The sequence below is a fragment of the Cynocephalus volans genome, chromosome 1 (assembly GCF_027409185.1).
Source record: "Cynocephalus volans isolate mCynVol1 chromosome 1, mCynVol1.pri, whole genome shotgun sequence".
NCBI lineage: Eukaryota > Metazoa > Chordata > Mammalia > Dermoptera > Cynocephalidae > Cynocephalus > Cynocephalus volans.
Genome location: NC_084460.1, coordinates 84,106,358 through 84,124,287, shown reverse-complemented (window position 1 = coordinate 84,124,287; position 17,930 = coordinate 84,106,358). Strand labels below are relative to the sequence as shown.

Below are 17,930 nucleotides of genomic sequence, written 5' to 3'. Positions count from 1 at the left end.
GGACTATCAGACCAGTTTTATAGTATGACTCAAAATCACATTAAAAAATAAAGAAAACTATACAAAATTAAGAAATCAAATTCTTTATAATTGTATTAATAGAAACAAATATTTTCTGGGCTAGGAAACAAATATTTTCCTTTAAAGCAAGAGTTTGTCAATAACTCAAATTATTAACTGGAAATATTTTTTCAAAGCAAAATACCACTGAAGAATTAATGCATATTATATCAATGATAACTAGGTTTAGTCTATAGTATATTTATTTGAGAGTCAGAATATGAAAAACTTGACCTCATTTCCTTTGGAACAATGAAAAAAAAGGTAAAGAATGACATTTTAGCATTCTATTTAGCATCACACTTTTGCAATAAATATTTCAGATAATATATGGCCATACATATAACCTAGATAGCATAAATTTGTGAGAATAAATAAAAATAGGATTTTTCTCTTTGATTCACCTGTAATCATGTTACCAGCCTAGGATTTATCACTTTTTCATTTAATAAAAGTTAATTATCAACGCTTACCAGCGGCTTCAAGAACCAGCTGTAGTCTGGCTTTGGCTTGTTCAGCTGGTGGCTAAAAAACAACCATAAGAGATATTTACTGGTCAGTTTTAACAGACAGAGCTTTAAATTAATGCATTGTTATAGGAGTATCAGAAAATTTAGAGAACTTTCTCATAATTAATATAAATATGCATCCACATCTAAACAAAGTTCCATCACAACAGTACTACCAATCTACTCTCACCTTCATAGTCAAATCACACTTGTCATTAATATGATGATGAGGTTCTTTCAGGCAAAACCCACACATTTAACAACATATTCTCAAGTTGTGTTACTTCTTTGCATATGAAAATATTATATTTTGCATATAGAAACATTAGAATGTAAGTAGCAACTTGAAGTTCAATACTTCAGGCAAGTCAGATCCTAAAACCAAATGTTTTCTGCTTTCCTAAATGGATTTGAAAGGAGCAACTATGATAAAGATAGGATACAATGTGACTTACATGCTTTCAGTTCCTATTAACTGTCCTAAAACTTTTCTCTCAGTGAACCTTGGTTCAATACAGTTAATAATGTTGAAGCTAAATTACTTTCCAACCAGTGGCCTCATTCTGAGATTTTTGGACAACACATTAATGGTATCCAAGCTATAACATGGATTGTATCATTTTTATGAAAGATTTGTTAAAAACTGTTCTTAGTACTTAGGACTTTACCTCACCATACATTTATGAAGATATCAGCAATAAACTAAATAAATAACCTAAGTAATCCCATGTTTATATATAAAAATCACCATTTCAGAATTAAAATTTTTGTAATACTTTTGAATGTTTTGCTATTTGCGACTTGAATGAAATTCAATTAGATAGGAAGAATAGTTTCTGATGTTCTGTTGCACAGTAGGGTGAGTATGGTCAACAGTTAAATTTTGCCTATTACATAATAGCTAGAGGAGAGGCTTTTGAATGTTTTTGCCACCAAGAAATGATAAATGCATCAGGTGATTGATACATTAATTACTCCAACCCAATTATTATACAATATGTATGAAAACATCATATTGTACCCCATAAATATAATTACAATCTGTCAATTAAAAATTTTTTTAAAACAAGAACTTGAATGAAAATTAAATAACTGGATATAGAAAGAAGATGTGCTCAGAAAATTTAAGAATTTGAATGGTGCTTTGGAAAAAATTGTAAGAAACAAGATGGGAGAGTGGTAGATGAGATATGTGAGGAGACAAGGAGAGCCTTATATATCATAGAATAGGATTTAACAAATTATAGCCCTGGACCCGTGGCCTGGTTTTATAAATAAGTTTTATTGGAACACAGCCATGGAATTTGTTTACATATTGTCTATGGTGGGTTTCGTGCTCAAGTTAACAATAGGAGTTGAGTATTTGTAGCAGGAACTTTATAACCAGCAAAGCCTAAAATATCTATTACCTGGATCTTTGAGAAAAAGGTTGCTAACCCCTGCCCTAGAAGATGGAAAGCCTCAGAAGAATTTTCAACAGAGGGGTGATATGATCAGATACGCACTTTGATACATCATTCTACCAATATGTTTGAGGACCAAACAAAAGGAATGTGACTGCAGGTAAGGAGCTCAGTTAGGGGGCAACTGAAGAATTCCAGGTGAGATGATGAGGGCCTGAGCTGAAGCACTACCAGAAAGGTCTGATGAGGAATCAGATTTGAGAAATATTTAATCTGTATAACAGGAGTGATTTACTATGAGAAAATGAGGAGCTGACAAACAAAAAAGAGTACTTTGTGTCATGTTTGCAGAGAAAATGTATGTAAGCATGGTTTATATTTATAAAGTATTGAAAATATGTGACATCAAATTACAATATCACAGCAAAATATCAATAGAAGACTGTGACATCTACTGAATATAATCTAACAGTCATAAACTAAAATGCCTACAGGGGCCAAGCAGTTAATGCAAATATTTATGATGATAAATGGCAAAGGACATTTCACATCAGCATTAGGGAGCACAGAGAGGGTAGAGAACTATGAACCACATGCCTCAGCTAAAGGAAGCAGCTGATACTCAGCAGCAACTGATTACTGTCATGCAGAAATGCAAGCCCAGGGTTATGAAATTTGTTAATTTTTCACAGGAATTAAAACCACTATGAAGACAAATACAGCGCAGAACAAACACAGTATTTCTATTGGCCAGGTTCAACACCAAGACAATTTGTGATCTCTGCCATTTACCTAACACACACAAGAGAAACTAGATACTTTGTGTAATATAACATAACCAGAATGGCAAGTAGGAAATGATATTCTGACTAGCAGGTCCTAAGCAAGCTAAGAATTATGAAGCATACATTTCAGAGTGTCCTTGCAAGCAGTGTCCTTTGATGGAAAAATCTTAGACACTTTATTGGTTAAGATATTTCATGGGAAAGAGTGTTTTGTATTTCATAAAAAAAGATTCTTTTAACAATTAATAAATATTTATGACATAGAAAAATATACAGAATGTTTACCAGACATCCAATAAAATATTAACAATATTATTCAATCCCCCTCTTAGCAGCCCCCTCCCTGCCCCCATTTATAATCACTGTCTTGAAAATATGGCAATTACCATTTCTAAGGAAAGGTTCTTGATAGTTAATATTTATGATAAAAACAACTGTTAAGATATATTTATTTTTCATTAATTACTCCAACAATCAATAACATAGGACTCGTATTTCAAAGATAAAGAAAACTAGGGAATAAAAGCAGTTTAGTAACTTGCTTTACTAGTAAATGATGGACTTAAATTAAGACTCTCTGACTCAAGTTCAGAATCCTAACTAAATCACTAGGATACTCATGAAGTCAAAGCAATTAATTTACATATACAGAAAAGCTTAAAAATAGGACCTTGATTCAGTTTAAAAGAAAAATCTGTCCAAAATAATACACTTGACCCAGTAAATAAAATATGATTCTGTCCTAAATATATTTGCCTATGCAGACATAACTTGCTGAATTTTATTTATGGAATATAGGGATGAACTCCAACTATTGGGATAAATATATCAGATTATAAATAATATATTAGTTATAATATATTAGATAATAAATAAATATATTAGATTGACCAAACTTTTAAAAATAATGTTATATAAATATTTTTACTTTGCTTAGATTCATTGCTCAAGCATTTTTCTTGAATAAAATATGCAGATACAAATGTCTTCTCACATTTTGCTCATCTGCAAATATCTCTTTTTACTACGACTAGTGAGTAAGTTGAATGGATATGTGATTCTTGGCTGCAGTCTTTTTCTCTCTGTCACCTGTCCCTTAAATCCTTTCCAAGGGCTGCTCTGTTTCTAGGCTTGAGCTTGTCTCAGAAGAGGGAAAGCATCACAACAGCCCACTTCGCTGAAATCCTCTGGCTCCCACCTGTCTATTTGTATCAGTAGCTGCTTGGCTTAGAAAAAGTAGTTAGCTGGAAATGGGAATGGCGAGAAGAGAGTCTGATTTTATGTTGCGCTGTTCTGACTGCTATCTATGTTACATTTTTAGAAAAGGTTCAGGAGAAAGAAGAAACAATACAGAGCTAAAAATTTTTTTTTTATACTATTCCATTTCAGTTACATGTTATCATACTAGCTGGCTTAGAATGAAAATACCTTTGCAGCTTGGGTGCCAAAATTTCTAATGCTTTAGCTATTTTAGCAAGTATCAGACTCCAGGATCAGTATGAATTCCATCTAAAATTGGTAAATAGTCCTAATATTATTTGGAACTAGAAATTATATTTTACTGAATAAATAAGAAAATAATACCAGATACAAATGCATGAAATATAACAATTTCCCAAAGAATTTTTAAATGAGGACATATTTAAAAGCACAATGTCACAATTACATTCTATGAAGGAAAAATATGAAAATTATATTCCATTAAAAATAATATTCCTTACATCAAAATCAGCAGAGCATAATTAGATAAATGAATATCAAAATAGAATTATGGAGAATATAATGTGCTTCCCTTAACCTACAGTTTAGTGTTGACATTGACAGAACAATAAGAACAATATGAACTTTTACCGTAGGTTTTTAAAGGCCATATTAAAGTTAAAACTGATGATTGTGTTACGGTATAACAAAAAACATTAGTTCAGATACTATACCATAATTTTAACTTATATAAAGAAAATTGTACTTCTCCTAGAAATTCCTATCAGATAGGGTTTAAAATTGCTAAAAGTAATAGTAGTCCTTCAGTGGGAGAACAGGGGATTGGTAGTCTTTCTACTGTTATGGATTCTCCAGAACTGCCCTGCTTCCTTCCCTTCCCATGGTAGCCAAATGTATCTACTTAACTCCATTTGTAAGCCCTAGGTTTAGAGAAAAGTATCCACTTTCTCAAGAAAAAACAAAAGCTCCTACAATTAAACCAAAAGATACGTCAGTCTTACCATGGCTTATGGAGATGACAATTCTCAATGTGTAGACTTTTCCTTTGACTCTAGGCTTAGTCTCATCCCGAGTTCCTTAAAAATATACAATATGTCTAGATTCTCAAAAGCTACATTCAATACCAGCACAATCCTTTGAGCTACGACTATATAAAAAGAGAGAAGCAAAGAGAAGCCTATCCTTGTATGAACCTGATAACATACTAAATTATTTAAACTATTTGTTCACACTTCTTACTTCCATTCATAGTCAGCTCCCTGAATTTCCTGGCCACAACCATAGAAATTCTGGAAGTTGATGAAGCTAAAGTAATTCCATCTGCCAACAACAGTTTTGAGGTTGTTAAAGACAGGGAAGTAGAAAGTCTAAAAGAAAGATGGTGGCGAGAACTCAAACTTGAAAACAAAATTAAGACTACAACACTTCAAAAATCAAAATTAGAATTTGTTTATATCATTTTCCAATATTACCCTAAGTTACATATTATCATATGCTCTCTTTGTACAAAAAGCATATACATAACTCTTAACCTACTTATGAGAGGGTAATTGAAATCTCCTGTTTGAAGAAAATGTACAATTGAAATACTTCAGATCTTGTAGGCAAATGATATACTATTGGGTCTTTACAGAGTCCTGTCATTACATTCAATCATTCAAAATTTCTTACTTTCATTTGTTCAAAAAATTTTATGAACCACCTCTTATGTATAAGGTACTGTGCTACAAATTGAGGATAAAAAGATGAATAGACATAGCGTCTGATTAAGGATCTTGTAGTAAGACGGAGTTTGGATTTGTTGTCCCCTCCAAAACTCATGTGGAAATTTGATCTCCCATGTGGCAGTGTTGGAAACTGATTGAGTCATGGGGGCTGATCCCTCATGAATGGATTAATGTTCTCTCTGGGAGAGGAGAGGTAGTGAGTGAGTTCTCCCTCTGTTAGTTCCCACCAGAGCTAATTGTTTAAAGGACCCTGGCACCCCCCCGCCCCTCTCTCTCTCTGTTATCTGCTTGTACCCAATGGCTGCCTGCCACTTTTCGCCATGAGTAGAAACAGCCTGAGGCAGGTGCCAGACGCAGCTGTCCCAGAATCATAAGCCAAATAAATCTCTTTTCCTTATAAATTACCCAATCTCAGGTATTTCTGTTATAGCAACATAAAACGGACTAAAACATAGTATAATTAGACAGATAAAAAAAATAATTTAAAGAAAGAAACTATGATTTACTAAATGTCTGCATTGTGTCAAGCATGTGTGTTATTTCTCTTAAAGATTTTTCACATAGTGTTTGGCCAGCCTATACATTTTCCAAATCTTTATGCTCTGCTTCCCTTTTAAATTCTGGCTTTACATTATGCCTTTGCCTCCATAACACAAAGTAGGCTGTTAGAAGTAACCAGACAGCTTCCTTTGCTGCTTAGAAATTTCTTCCGCCAAACATTCTGGCTCACAACTCCTAAGTTCCACCTTCCACAAAGTCCAAGGGCATGAACACAATGCAGTCAAGTTCCTTGCTATGGTGTAGCAAGGGTGATCTTTTGTCCAGTTCTCAATAAGTTCCTCCTTTTTATCTGAGGCTTCATCATCGACATGGTCTTTACTGTCCACATTTCTATCAGCATTCTGGTCACAACCATTTAACCAATCTCTAAAATCTTCCAAACTTTCCCTCATCTTTTTCTCTTCTTCTAAGTCCTCCAAACTCCTCCAACATTTGCCTAATACCCAGTTCCAAAGCTGAATCCACATTTTCAGGTATGCGTATAGCAACATCCCACTCCTCGGTACCAATTTTCTGTATTAGCCGATTTTGTGTTGCTTATAAAAAGATACCTGGATCTGGATGAAGTATAAAGAAAAATGACATTTATTGCTTACAGTTTCTGAAGCTTGAACTACAATAAATCACACATTTTTAAAGTTGCTGGATTTTAAATTGAGCATAATTATTTTGAAACTCATCCACACTGCTGTGTCTACCAATAATTTATCCCTTTTTATTGCTGGGTAGTATTCCATTGTAAGGATATGCCATAATTTCTTTATCCATTCACCTGTCAAGAAATATTTGAATTATTTCCAGGTTTTTGTTTGTGTTTGGTTTTTGCTGCTATAAAAAAAATGCTATGAACATTCAGGTACAAATCTTGTATAAATATGCAGTTTCATGTCTTTTGGGTAAATATCTAGGATTGAAATGACTGGGTAATATGGTAAATATATGTTTAACTTTTTAAGAAAGTACTAAACTCTTTCCAAAGTGGTTTCACTTTCCTACCAATAGTGTCTGAGAGTTCCAGTTGCTCCATATCCTAGTTATCACTTGAAACAGTCACAGTCATTCTAAAAGGTGTGTAGTAGTACTTCATTGTGGTGTTAGTCCATATTTCCCTAATTACTAATGGTGTTGAGCATCTTTTCATGTATTTATTTATTATCCATATATCTTCCTTGATAAAAGGGATGTTCAGATCTTTCACCAATTTGATTTTGGATTGTCTTCTTATTATTGAACTTCCAGAGTCCTTATTGTAACAAAAGTAATTTATCCCACATACAGCTTGCAAATTTTATACACAAAGTTTGACTAGGCCTTTGAAGTCCAATTCACCAGTTTCTTCTTCCATGAATCAAGTATTTTTGGTGTTTTAGCTAAGAAATCTCTACCTAATCCCAATTTGCAAAGATTTGTCTTGTACCACCTAAAACTTTTATAGTTTTATGTTTTACATTTTATTATATAAAATGATTTTAGTTAATTTTTGTACATAACGCAAGATATGCATTTCTTTTTCTTAGTTTGGTACATGTCTATTCAATTGTTCCAGCACCAATGACTATCATTTCTCCACTCAACTGCCTTGGCAACTCTGTCAAAAATCAATTTGCCATATATATATACATATATGAGTCTCTTTTTAGACTCTCTATTCTGATCCATTGATCTATTTGTCAGTCTTCATGCCAATACCACACTGTCTTGATTACCATAGCTTCATATTAACTCTTGATATCAGGTAGAACTCCTCTTCCTTTTTTTTCAAAGTAGTTTTGACTTTTCCAGCTCCTCTGCATTCTCAATGTTTAGAATAAGCTTGTCAATTTCTTTAAAAAACAAACAAACAAAAGGCATGCTGGGGTCATGCATGGGTTTGTACTGAATGTACACATCACTGGGGGGAGAATGGACATAATAGCAAATTTTACCCAGTATGTCATTTTCCATTATTTTTGCCTGTGTCTTTACATTTGAAATGTATATTTTGATAGGTAGCATGCAGTTGGATCTTATTTTTTTTTCAATCTGAAAAACTCTGCTTTTTAATTGGATTTTTAGACCAATTTACACTTAATATAATTATATTTTTTGACCATCTTTTCTTCTTTCCCTGTCTTCTCTATGATTGAGTACCTTATAATTCTATTTTACATTCTTTGTCAGCTTATTAGCTAAACTTCCTTGTTGCGTGATTCCTGTTGCTTTAGACTTTAAGGTATCACCTCCATCTTCCTTATCCACTTCATATATACTATAAAGAACTTATAACAGTACACTTTCATTCCTGCCTTTCAAGCCTCTGTATTATTGTCACTGCTGTCATATATTGTTATAAACTACACAACACATTGTTGTTTATGCTCTAAAAAGTTATCTTTTAAATAAAAGATTTACCCATGTAGTTATCATTTCCAGCACTCTCTACTCTGGTATCATTTTCCTGTGACATTTCTTTTACTGCAGGTTGTATGATGATGAATTCATTCACTTTGTGTGTGTTTTTACAAATACTCATTGGGTGTTCATATCTGAGAGATATAAAATTCCCAGAGTATAAAATTCTAAGTTTATCAAATTTTTCTTTCAATATTTCAAATATGTTACTTTACTATCTTGTAGTTTTCATTGCTTCCAGAGAGAAGTCTGCTTTCACACTTACCTTTGTTCCTCTACACATAAAAAAGAGTATATATTTTTTCTTTCTCTGCTTTTAAGATTTTCTTCTCATAACTGGTTTAAAAAAGAAATTTGATGTAGTTTTCCTCATACTTCTTGTGCTTGGGGTTCATTGAGCTTCTTGAATCCATTAATTGGTTTATAATTTTTATCAAATTTGGAAAAATTTTTTAATTATTTTTAAAAATTGAAACCTAATTATAGATATTTATGAGGTACAGAGTTGACTATCAGTATTTGTGTACTTTTGTAATATGTAATGATCAAATCAGTATTCTTAGCATGTTCATCATTACAAATTGGAATTATTCTTTGTGTCCATTACCCAATTTCTTCCTAATTTCCTCTCCCTACCCTGCTTTCCCACCTCTAGTAACCATAGTTCTTTTGGTTCTTTCCTTCCAAAATCTCAATGTATTATTGTGGCTGTTGTTTCTTTTCTTTTCTCCCTCTTCCTTCCTTTCTCCCTGGCTCCCTCCTTTTCTTCTTCTTTCTCTTTTCTTTCTTCCTTTTCTTCCTTCCCTCCCTTCCCTCCCTCCCTTCTTCTCTCTACCTCTTTCATTTTTTCAGCTCCCACTTATGAGTGAGGACATGGGGTATCTCTTTTTCTGTACCCAGCTTAATTTTATCCAAGCTCATCTATGTTGCTGTGAATGGCAGAATTTCATCCTATTTTATGATTGAGTAGAAATCTACGTGTATGTAAACCACATTTTCCTTATCCAGTCATCCACTGATGGACATTTAGGTTGGTTCCATAACTTGGCTATTGTAAATAGAGCTGCAGGAGGGCAGGTGTCCCTTCGACATAATGATGTGCATTGCTTTGGTTATATACCCAGTACTAGGACTGCTGGATCATATGGTAGTTCTACCTTTAGCTGTTTGAGAAATATCCATACTCTTTTCCAGAATGGCTGCACTAATTTATAGACCCACAAATGGTGTAGAAAAGTTCTCCTTTCTCCAAATCCTCACTAGCATTTGTTATTCTCTGTCTTTTTGAAAGTAGCCATAATAACTCGGGTAAGATGATATCTCAATGGTATTGATTTGCATTTCCCTGAAGCGTAATGATGTTGAGCATTTTTTCGTGTACCTGTGGGCCATTTTTTTTTTTTTTTTTAAATTTTATTTTGACAGTATACATTGTGGCTGATTATTGCTCCCCATCACCAAAACCTCCCTCCCTTCTCCCTCCCCCCGTCCCCCCCAACAATGTACTTTCTGTTTGCTTGTCGTATCAACTTCAAATAATTGTGGTTGTTATATCTTCTCCCCCCCCCCCCGGTTTGTGTGTGTGTGTGTGTGTGTGTGTGAATTTATATATTAATTTTTAGCTCCCACCAATAAGTGAGAACATGTGGTATTTCTCTTTCTGTGCCTGACTTGTTTCACTTAATATAATTCTCTCAAGGTCCATCCATGTTGTTGCAAATGGCAGTATTTCCTGTGGGCCATTTGTATGTCTTCCTTTGAGATATGTCTATTCAGATACTTTGCCCATTTTTTAATTGGGTTCCTTGTTTTATTACTGACTGTTAAGTTGTTAGAGTTCCTTGTATATTCTGGATATTAATCCCTTGTCAGATGCATACTTTGCAAATATTTTCTCCCATTCTGTAGGTTGTCTTTTAACTCTGTCGACTGTTTCATTTACTATGCAGAAGATTTTTAGTTTGATATAACCCATTTATTTATTTTTTTGTTGCTTGTCCTTTTGACCTCTTATTCATAAAGTCTTTGCCCAGTCCTACATCTTGAAGTGTTTCCTCTATGTTTTCTCCTAGGATTTTTATAGTTTCAGGTCTTATACTTAAATAATTTACTCATTTTTAGTTGATTTTGGTATACGGTAAAAGATACAGGTCTAATTTCATTCTTCTACACATGGATATCCACTTTTCCCAGCACCATGTAGTGAAGAGGCTGTCCCTTCCCCAATGTATGTTCTCAGTGCCTTTATTGAAGATTAGTTAGCTGTAAGTACATGGGTTGATTTCTGGGTCCTCTATTCTGTTCCATTGGTCCATGTGTCTGTTTTTATGCCAGTACCATGCTGTTTTGGTTACTGTAACTTTGTAGTATAGTTTGAAGTCAGGTGTGTAATGCCCCCAGTTTTTTTGTTTTTGTTTTTGTTTTTTCTCTGGCTAAGGATTGCTTTGGCTATTCAAGGTCTTTGTTGTTCCATATGAATTTTAGGATTTTTTTTTCTATTTCTATGAAGAATGTCATTGGTATTTTGATGGAGATTACAATGAATTTGTAGATTCCTTTGGATAGTATGAACATTTTCAAAAGATTAATTCTTCTAATCATGAATATGTAATGTCTTTCCATCTTTTGGTGTCATCTTTAATTTCTTTCTGCAGTGTTTTTTTCTGCAGTTCTCATTGCAGATATCTTTCACCCCTTTGGTTAAATTTATTTCTAGGTATTTTATTCTTTTGATAGCTGTTGTAAATGGGCTCGCTTTCTTGATTTCTTTTCTGCTTGTTCATTGTTGGTGTACAAGAAATCTACTGATTTTTTGTGTTCATTTTCTATCCTGCACCTTTACTGAATTTATCAGCTCTAGGAGTTTTTTGTTAAAGGTTATGGGCTTTACTATGTACAGGATCATGTCCTCCGAAAACAGGGACAATTTGACTTCATCTTTTCACTTTGGATGCCCTTTATTTCTGGAAGGATGAGGCACAAATGCAAGGCAGCTCGCCGGAGAAGTTCCGATTTTATTTAGTGAGTACATCTGTTTTATAGGGTTAGAAGAGAGTTGATAGGTTTACAGGGGACATGGGGCATTTGGGGATTGGATGGATTATGTTGCTATGGGGCCAGGAGCAGGGAGCCTGCGCTGATTTGCGCGCGATTCGTGCTGGCGGGAAGGTATTGTGGCACCAGCGGGAAGGAAAAAGGCAGAAGAGAAGGGTAGCCAGCACCATGATGGGGCGCGGCCAAAAAAAGGGTTCTAATATGACCTAATATTCCTCCCTTTTTGTTAGAATAGGGGCGGCGTCCTTTTTCTCTCTGGCTACTTCCTGCTGGTAGGGGGCATCGTTTGGGAAGGAGGTGGAGTGTCAGGGAGGAATATGGTCAGGAGACCCCATAATATGGTGGAATATAAAAGAACCTCCTGGGGGGGTGAAATGGATGAAAGTTCCCAGATTATAAATCAATAATCTGTTGAGTCCACTCCTGATGTGTAAAAACCGGGTGTAGTAGCCAGGCGTCGGAGGAAAGGGTATCTAGGAAGGCAATCCATCGCGTCCTGTATGTTTCATCAGCATGTGGTGAGGAGTTTCTGAGAAGAGGCGGAGGGTTCATCAGTAGCTAGGAGTTGGTAGTTTCTAAGTAAAAGCTGGTTAAAAGTCTGGTTAGAAATTTTACCCACTTGGGTTTGTAAAAACTTAAGTATACAAGGTAAGAAAAGGCATACCAGAAGGATTACAGAGAGGGGGCTGAGGATGGGCCAAACCCAGGTTAGGAGAGGGTTGGACATTAGAGAGGAGAATGGGCTGGAGTTGGGTGGGGCACCCAGGCTGGTAGCTAATTCAGTGAGTTAATGATGTTATGTTCTACCACACCCGATTCGTTAATATAATAACAACATTCTTCTCTTAGGAAGAGGCAGGTACCACCTTTTTCTGCTGTGAGCAGATCAAGGGCTCTCCTGTTCTGGAGGGTCACTTGGGCCAAAGAAGTTATTTGTTTTTGTAGGGAGGTTAGAGATTCTGCCGTGGACGTGAGGGCCCTTTCTAACTTGGATTTAATATCTACGACAGCCCACAGAGAGTGGCCCAGGGCTCCTCCCAAGAGGCCGGCACTGGCGACAGAAATGGTTAAAGACATACCAACCAAGATAGGGAGGAAAGCGCTCTTTTCTGTCAGTCTGGGGGATTAAAAAGGTGAAACATTTCTGGGCTGGTGTATAGGGTGAGCTGGGGAACAACAGCTACGAGAAGGCAAGGAGAAGTTATGTTGGGTAAGAAAGTGGTGATACGGGTTCCATTGCACCAAAAAAAGGTTCCAGGCGATGCATGAGTGGTATTTGTGAGTTTAAGACTGTATTGGCAAAAGGGGTCATTGAAAGATTTGGAAATAGTGGGGCCACAAAGGCATGTTCTAGGGAGGAGGGTGTGGTTGCCGTCCTCAGGCTCCCACAAAGGAACATTGGCTAGGGGTGAAGAGGGTAGTGGGGCCTGGGAAGGGTTTGGACGAAGGAGTGAGTCGGTTTTTTTTTTTTTTTTTTTTTTTTCAAAAGATGACCAGTAAGGGGATCTTAACCCTTGACTTGGTGTTGTCAGCACCACGCTCTCCCAAGTGAGCTAACCGGTCATCCCTATATGGGATCCGAACCCGTGGCCTTGGTGTTATCAGCACCACACTCTCCCGAGTGAGCCACGGGCCGGCCCCTGAGTCGGTGTTGTTAACTGGGACAGCGGCAAGCAGGGGGCGAGCCAAGGAGGCGCACAAAAAGCAATTTCTGGGGGAAATGGATGGAACAGTCTGGTTTAAAAAGGACAGGATATCGGAGATGATCTGTAACCGAGTATATATAGGGGAGCCAGGAGCATGAAGGGAAGGGGCATTTTCTAAAGAGGATATGATGTTCTGTTCATGATGTTTTATTTCTGTAGAGACAAGAGATATAGGGTCGTGAAGAGGAATATACTCACGGGATATTTCGAAAGTTCTGCAGGGGTGTGAAGTATAGCCATTACAGTAAACAGAAGCAAGGACCCTGGTAGCCCATCGGCTCTCCCATGAGTCCCGGATGGTTAAAGAACACTGTCGTTTGCCATCACACTGAAAAAGTCTCCTACCAGTAGGCTGTCCTATATACCCTAACCCCCAGTGGATCTTACATAACGAATACGGACAGCCGCCATAGGTGTCAGGCCACCAGCGGCAGTAATCACGGGTCTGATCAAAGAGGAAGCAAAGGTAAGGGCTGTTGGCTTGTTTAACTAACTTGGAATTGGAAAGAGTGATAGTGACAGCCTCGGAGCAACCTTTGATGGAGCAGTCCGCAGTAGGGGCCAAATGGGTGACTTTGGTTTTTTTTGTGTGTGTGTATGACTCTCTCACCTTAAATCTCCATACATAAGACGGAGAAGAAGAGGAACTTTGAGGAAGTATAAAGAGAAAGAGGAGGAGGATGTAAAAATTGTTAAGAATACTAAAAGGGAGCATCCTTGTGGTTGAGAGAGGAAGGGCAGGAATGTGGGAAAATCGAAATTTCAGGGGATTAGATGGGTCCGGAGTACAAGAATAAGAGGGAGAAGGAGTAGATGGAGGGGAGCCTCGGGACTCTTCTGAGATATCCTGGACGCCAGTGGGGACGAGGTTCCAGGTGTCTGGTTTTAATCTAGAAATGTGAATCCAGGGAGTAAAACGGTTACCAGGTAAAGAGAGTTTGGCGGCTGTAGGGGTGCAAAGAATAACTGGGTAGGGGCCCTCCCACTTGGGCATGAGAGGTCTTTTTTCTTCCGGGGAGTTGTAATATACTAGTTGTACAGGGTGGAGAGGCAAGAAGTTTTGAGAGGAAGCAGGGTCAGGAAGAAGCCAATCTTGAAATTTCCAAAGTTCAGAGCAGAGATGGAAAAGGAGAGGTAAACTGAGGTCTGGCGGTATTGGACCCTGTGAGGGAGTGAGCCCTGGAGGTAAGAGGGGATGCCTGTACATTATTTCAAAAGGAGACAACAGAGAAGGTTTTTTTGGAAGAGCCCTTATCCTGAGTAAGGCCAAAGGGAGTAGCTGAATCCAGTCCAGGTGTAGTTCTAAGGATAATTTTGTTAAAATATTTTTAAGAGTTCTGTTGGATCTCTCTACCTTTCCGGAAGCCTGGGGACGATAGGGACAGTGTAAGTGCCACTGAAAAGAGAGAGCTTGGGAAACTTTCTGGGTAATCTGAGAAATAAGCTCAGGACCATTGTCTGACTAATGCAGTGGGCATTCCAAATCTAGGGATAATCTGAGAGAGAAGGATGGACGCCACTGTAATAGCCCTTTTATTAGATGTGGGGAAGGCCTCTACCCATCCAGAGAGGGTATCTATGAACACTAGGAGATATCTGGTGCGTCGTACAGGCGGCATGTTAGTGAAATCAGCTGCAGGTGTGTGACCTCTGGCCTGGTGGGAGGGGAAAGGTTTAGGTTTTAAAGGAGTGTTGGGGTTAGAGCGCTGGCAGACTTTACAAGTAAGGGAAATTTCCTGTAGGAGGGCTTTATCTAAAGGGGTGAGCGTAAAGAAAGTTTGTAAAAAGATTGTTAAAGTTTGGGGGCTAGTGTGGAAGAGAGCATGTAGAAGCTGGAACAGGGCCGTATTGTCCGCGGGGGGTATGTCAGTGAGGGCGGCTAAAAGGTGAGCAGGTTTATGTTCGGGATTCATGGCCTCTGTTCGTGCAGCCGCGTCAGCCCTGGAATTGCCCTGTGTGACAGGGGAGTTGTCTTTCTGATGAGACTTGCAGTGAACTACCCCTAGCCGGACGGGCAGACGAGAGGCCTCTATAAGTTTGGTGATAAGGGATGAACTAGTGATTGAGTTTCCTTTTGTGGTGAGTAGGCCCCGTTCCCTCCACACAGCAGCTTGGGACAACAGGATGTAGAAAACATATTTCGAGTCAGTGTAAAATGTGAGGGATTTACCTTGGGCTAAAATACAGCCTCTTGTAACGGCTATAAGCTCAGCCTGTTGGTTGGTAGTGCCTGGGGGTGGGGTTTGGCTTCTATGATTTCGGTGAGAGAGGTTACGGCATATCCTGCATAATGGGCAGAGTCCTGTCTGAAAGAACTACCGTCCGTAAACCAAATGTAATTGGGATGAGAGAGAGGTCCTTCTGAAATAGAGGAGTGACAGGGCAGGAAGTTTTCTAGGGCCTCCAGGCAATCATGGGAAGGGGTGCCTATACCTGAAGGTCAAGGTATGGGAAGTAAAGTGGCAGGATTTAAGGGGGGGGCACGGAAGAAAGGTGATGTCAGGGTTTTCGAGGAAGGAGGTGAGAAGGGACAAAACCCTAGACGGAGGGAGGGACTGAAGTTCCTTGTATGTCAGGAGATCTTTTAAGTGGTGGGTGAAAGGATAGTTAATGGTGCCCCGAAAGTTAATTTGTATGCCTCCTTTTCTAAGAGCTGTCCAGTGGCTAGGGCACTTATGCAGGGTGCCCATCCATGGACGGTGGGATTTAACTGCTTAGAAAGGTATGCTACGGGAGCAAAGGTGGGTCCATAATTTTGTCCCAACACCCTGAGTGCTTGTCCGCCCTTCTCATGGACGTACAAGAAGAAAGGTTTAGAGAGATCAGGGAGATGAAGTGCCGGTGCCTGTATAAGGGTCTGTCGCAATTTTAAAAAGGGATGGCAGGGGGGAGGAGAGTAGGGGTTCATCAGGGGAACCCTTAGTTAGGTTATACAGAGGTCTGGCCGGGAGGGAATAATTTGGGACCCAGGCTCTGAAGTATCCAGCTAATCCCCAAAATGACAATATTTCAGCCTTTGTTTGGGGAATGGGAAGGTCCATGAGAAGTTGTTTTCTGTTAAGCGTAATTGCCTTTTTCCCTGGGGAAAGGAGAAAGCCGAGGTAGGTTACCGTTGACTGGGAAATTTGGGCTTTATGTGGGGAGACCCGATATCCTTTATTAGCTAAGTGATTTAATAGGTGAGCAGTATCTGTTTGAGATTGCTCCCATGAGGGGCTGCACAAGAGAAGGTCATCTACATACTGAAGAAGCATGGAATTGGGGTGGTTGGCATAAAAATCAGTGAGATCCTGGGCTAAAACCTGGCCAAAGATGTGAGGACTGTCCCGAAATCCCTGTGGGAAAACAGTCCAGGTAAATCGTCAGGAGTGTCGGGTGTGAGGATCAGTCCAAGTGAAAGCAAAAATATCTTGAGAGCTTGGCGCTAGAGGTATAGAGAAGAAAGCATCCTCTAAATCCAAAGCCGAAAAATGGGTTGTGGTGGCTGGGATGTTAGAAAGGAGGGTATAGACATTGGGCACTAAGGGATGGATAGTTATGACTGAGGAGTTAATGAGGCGCAAATCCTGCACCAAGCGATAGGTCCCATTAGGTTTCTTTACAGCTAGTATAGGGGTGTTGAAAGGCGAGTGAGTGGGCCGGAAATGGCCCTTTTTTTGTAAATCCTGAATGATGGGGCGTCGGAGCCTTGTTGGTTGATAACTGCTCTGCCGTAGCCCAGAAGAGGATGGCAGCCCTATAAGGGAGACTAACCGAAGGGTGGAAGCGGTGGTGAGTGCGAAGAGCCAGTGCCCGAAAAGGTGGACAAGGGCAAGCCGCCTTTGTTGAGATGGAGACAGGGCCCACAGTGGACAATCCCACCTCCCGGGTTTTGGCACCAATGAAAGGATTAGGCACAAACGCAAGGCAGCTCGCCGGAGAAGTTCCGATTTTATTTAGTGAGTACATCTGTTTTATAGGGTTAGAAGAGAGTTGATAGGTTTACAGGGGACACGGGGCGTTTGGGGATTGGATGGATTACGTTGCTATGGGGCCAGGAGCAGGGAGCCTGCGCTGACTGGCACGCAATTCACGCCGGCAGGAAGGTATTGTGGCGCCAGCAGGAAGGAAAAAGGCCAGCACCATGATGGGGCACGGCCGAAAAAAGGGTTCTCATATGACCTAATAATTTCTTTCTTTTGCCTGACTGCTCTGGCTAGTACTTCCAATTCTATGTTTAATAGGAGTGGAGAGAGTGGACATCCTTGTCTTGTTTCTTTTCTTTAAAGGAAAAGCTTTCAGCTTTTTCCCTTTCAGGATAATGCTGGTGGTGCTCTTGTCATATATGGCTTTTATTGTGTTGAGATACTTTCCTTCTACATCTAATTAGTTGAGGGTCTTTATCATGGAACGATGTTGAATTTTGTCCAATGCTTTTTCTGTATCCGTTGTGACAATCATATGGCTTTTGTCCTTGCTTTTGTTGATGTGTGTATCACATTTATTGGTTTATGTTGAACCATCCTTGCATCCC

The 17,930-nt window shown here is 38.6% G+C and overlaps 1 protein-coding gene across 3 annotated transcripts in view; it reads right to left on the bottom strand.

Moving 5' to 3' along the window:
• The window catches only part of RSRC1 (arginine and serine rich coiled-coil 1), a 416,602-nt gene that overhangs the window by 183,539 nt on the left and 215,133 nt on the right, over nucleotides 1–17,930 (bottom strand). For all 3 annotated transcript variants that reach the window (XM_063112527.1, XM_063112546.1, XM_063112537.1), the window contains exon 6: nucleotides 534–585. In XM_063112527.1, the coding sequence (XP_062968597.1) occupies nucleotides 534–585 (52 nt within the window). The remainder of the gene's footprint in view (nucleotides 1–533; nucleotides 586–17,930) is intronic.